Source organism: Phaethon lepturus, unplaced genomic scaffold, assembly GCF_000687285.1.
Source record: "Phaethon lepturus isolate BGI_N335 unplaced genomic scaffold, ASM68728v1 scaffold28971, whole genome shotgun sequence".
NCBI lineage: Eukaryota > Metazoa > Chordata > Aves > Phaethontiformes > Phaethontidae > Phaethon > Phaethon lepturus.
In genome coordinates, this window is record NW_010517432.1 from 7,866 (window position 1) to 11,670 (window position 3,805).

General features: G+C 47.2%; 1 protein-coding gene across 1 annotated transcript in view; it reads left to right on the top strand.

The window, feature by feature from the left end:
* The window catches only part of LOC104627984 (chloride intracellular channel protein 4-like), a gene marked incomplete at its 5' end in the record, with an annotated part of 6,921 nt that extends 3,420 nt beyond the window's left edge, over positions 1–3,501 (top strand). The window contains 3 exons of the mRNA XM_010296406.1: positions 394–500; positions 1,487–1,668; positions 3,078–3,501. Coding sequence (XP_010294708.1) covers positions 394–500; positions 1,487–1,668; positions 3,078–3,239 — 451 coding nt within the window. The remainder of the gene's footprint in view (positions 1–393; positions 501–1,486; positions 1,669–3,077) is intronic.
* Positions 3,502–3,805: the final 304 nt, after the last annotated feature.

The following is a 3,805-nucleotide window of genomic DNA, read 5'->3' on the forward strand; positions in this document are numbered from 1 at the left end:
CACTCCGAGCTTGCACAGGCGAGGAGGCCGGGCGGAGCAGCAGCTCCTGCGAGTAGGGACTTTCCCTCCGCTCCTCCTCACGGCTGGAGCCACGCTCCACGCAGCCTCACCTCCGGCGGAGGAGGCCTGGGAGAGGCACTGGGCTGTTTGGGTGGCATTTGCAGTGATAAAAAGTTGTTTCCCGTCTCCCTTAGGAAAAGGAGGTGAGCCACGTGGTTTAACTGTGGTTTAAATTCGCACTTGCTAAGTGATTTTTAGTTTAGCATGATTACCTTTGAGATTCCTGTGGGGCCATATACTGTGATGCTGCAGAGTAAATAATGTATATTAAGTAGTGGAGGTGAAAATAGAGGCTAGCCCTATAACTTCTTTTTGCTTCTTTTAACTCCTCAGATATCCCAAACTTGCGCCGAACCACCCTGAGTCTAACTCTGCAGGAAACGATGTGTTTGCAAAATTCTCTGCGTTCATAAAGAACCCAAGAAAAGATGCTAATGAAAGTACGTGCTGCAGTCCTTACATCAGCCCTGCTAGTAATCACTCTAATCAATTCTAATCAATTCTAGCACACTGTGCTGGAGATACCCCATTTACAGCTCAGGTTAAACAGTGCTTTTCCAGAGCGTAAAGGCTGTGGAAATCTGTGCCTGTTCACTCTCTTATTTGAGGATTCCCAAAGTTAGTTTGCGCAGATACCACTTGGGAGCATGGGAGCACCAACTCCAGCTCCTCCTCATTTCTTCATCTCTCAAGCCCGTGCACCTTCCCCACAGCCCTGCTAAAAGCAGAACGTTTGACCTGAGACCTTACCTTTCCACTCCATTTCTGTAAACAACAAGGACTCCAGTCCCATGGCACATCTCTCTAGAGCAGGACCCTCACTACCACCACGCATTAACTCATCCTGTCCTCCAGCTCCCAGCCCTGTTCCTCTTGCTGTCCCCTTCTCCCCTCTCCACAGTGGCACTCGGGCACCACCAGCCTGCAAAACCCCCAGACAACCCTTGCCAGCCCCCGCTGCCCTGACCCCTCTCCTGTGCGCCCAGTCGAAAGCACAGGGCTCGCGGGCCGGTTTCCCGTACGCCCCAAAGCGACATCCCGGTGCCCCGCTGTCGCTGCCCCCAGCCTTGCTATCCAGCCTGTGGGCAGGCATTTGCCCCGTGGCTCCCAAGGCAAGAGCCAATATGAAGGCAGAGGCACTCTGCCAGGCCACTCCGCAAAAGCACACCCCACAGAGATGTTTGAGGAGCCATTTCTGGTAAGACAGCCCCAGCCTGGTTTTTCTCAGAACACCCTTTAGCTACTTAGAGCTCTTATCCCAGCATTAAGTTTTAAGCTTAGGATAAAGGAATTGCAGGAGTTGGCATGGCCGGGTGTCTGCGAGCTGGCTTGGTGCCAGGAGACAGGATGCAGGAGTTGCCTTTCTGCTTGGTGTCAGAGAGACCTTGGTACAGGCTTGAATGACCTTTTTATTGTCTTAACCTAGATTTGGAAAAATCTTTGCTTAAAGCCCTGAGGAAGCTGGACAACTATTTAAACAGCCCCTTGCCTGATGAAATTGATGCTTACAGCACTGAGGAGATCACTGTTTCCAGCCGGAAATTCCTGGATGGAGATGAGCTCACCTTAGCGGATTGCAACCTCCTACCAAAGCTCCATATAATCAAGGTTTGCATTTGCTTTTTAGCTTCCTGAAGGGAAGGGCAACACAGAAGCTCAAGTCCTTTCCTAAAAGGCAGAGGAATCCTTCATCTCTTCTGAGGCCACACAGTAGCTGTGTGGAGACACTGAATGCTGATGTACAGGGCCATTTCATCACAGCACAGCTAGGCAGGTCCTCAGCTTGATGACTCTGGAGCTAGAATATCTGGTTTCCTATCTGGGCTGTGACTGCACTCGCTAAGCCTCTCACAGGTATGAGATGAGTGCTATATTCGGTGCTGTAGAGAAGTGTGTTCATTTGCATTTCATATGCAAAGTGCCATGGACCAGTAAGGGTAAATTATTTTGTCCATGCCAATTCAAGAAGCCAGCAAAAGCTGAAATTCGAACCTGTCTCCCACCTTTAATCCAAAACTCGTGCTTTGCTGAGTATCACCACCAGTACCAGTAACGCTGGCAGGGGAGCCACCACCCACTGCCTTCCAGCCAAGGCTCCCAGCCACTTCTTGCAAGGCTTGTGGGGCACCCACCCACACCTAACAGTCCTGGTTACCGAGATGCCTGGGCGTTGTCACAGCCTGTTGCTGGGCTACTCTGGAGCCAGCCACTCTTCTTTTCTGGAAGAGAAATGGTCATGCTGGAAATTCGCCTGGTTTTCAAACAAACAAATTTCAAACAAATTTCAGAAAGTTTCCTTTTTGAGTACTACTTTGTCAGAGGAAGAGGAGTGGACTGAATTGCTTTCTGACACATCCACGAGTGAAAACTTTCCCCAGGGATGTCCTGGTTGAACCTATTCCAGAGAGAACAGCAAGGGAATGAAGCCTTTCCCACGCCAAGCTCAGGCACAGCGAAGCTCAAGAGGTAGCAAGGGTCAGCAGAGCCAATACAGGGAGAATCACCTTATGTCAGGTGAATGTCTGAAGGCTGATGGAGGATGAACGTCACACCCTCCTTGCTGGCCAACAGCGAGGGATTAGGTAGCAGCCAATAGCTGTTTTCCCTAGCCATTTGAAATCTAGTATTTTAATTCAAGATTTTCCTTTCTGTTTCAGTGGGAGTATCCAAGCGTGGGCCAGTTTATTACTGTAAGATTATTCTGTTAATTCTGGTTTATGCCAGCTCCTTTGCTATTTTAAGCTGCAACTCTTCCAGGTGTAGTCTACTGGTCCACATAGCTCTGCATAGCTCTAGCAAAATATTTATACCGATAAATCCTTTCAAGTGAGTTAGCTTGTTAGCTAGCTTTCTCCATCCCATGTCTTCTCTTTTTTTTGGTCTTTCCTTATCCTTTCCCCCTACGTTGCATATAGCGACAGACTTACACACTGAAATTTTAAAATATGCATAAAGAGTAGATTTAGTTTCTATGCAGATCATTTGTGTAATAATATTTTTTTTTCTTTTATTAACAGGTTGTTGCAAAAAAATATAGAAATTTTGATTTTCCACCTGAAATGACAGGGATTTCAAGATACTTGAACAATGCGTATGCAAGAGATGAATTTACAAACACTTGTCCTGCCGATCAAGAAATCGAGTATGCGTATTTGGATGTTGCAAAGAGAATGAAGTAAACAGAAGATGCCTCCGTTCTTTATTACTTCTGAGATTTAGATGGGCACCAGCCAAGATGGAAAGTAAAAGCCAGCATACACTCTGCAGTGTAATTTTAAGTTCTGCTACTGGCCAATCCTTCTTTTATAATGATTGTATAGCATTATTTGCTCATTCTTAAATTATGTATGTATATGTTTGCGTGTCTGTACAGATGCATGCACACGTGAATGTCTGCTGTGCATTGCAAGGTAAAGGCACCGGTTACTGTTAAAGCATTTGTTGAAGTTGGGGAAGCAGTGTAGGTCACACGATTATAGCAATATTACAGACTAGTGACTTATGCTAAATTGCTGAATTTTGAGAAGAAATAGCCCTGTTTCTAACACACATTTAACCTGTCGTTATTGCTGCCTCTGATCTCTGTTTCACAGTTGTTGCCAAACTTGACAGTTACTGGGAGGGTTTCTGGTCACTCCTCTGCAAGCCTCAGAGGGCTGCAAGCCAGCAGCTGGTGCCCTCGCACCAGTTAACCCAGGAGAGGGGCCAGTCTGTAGGTGGGACCACACCTGACTTCCCAGAAGCT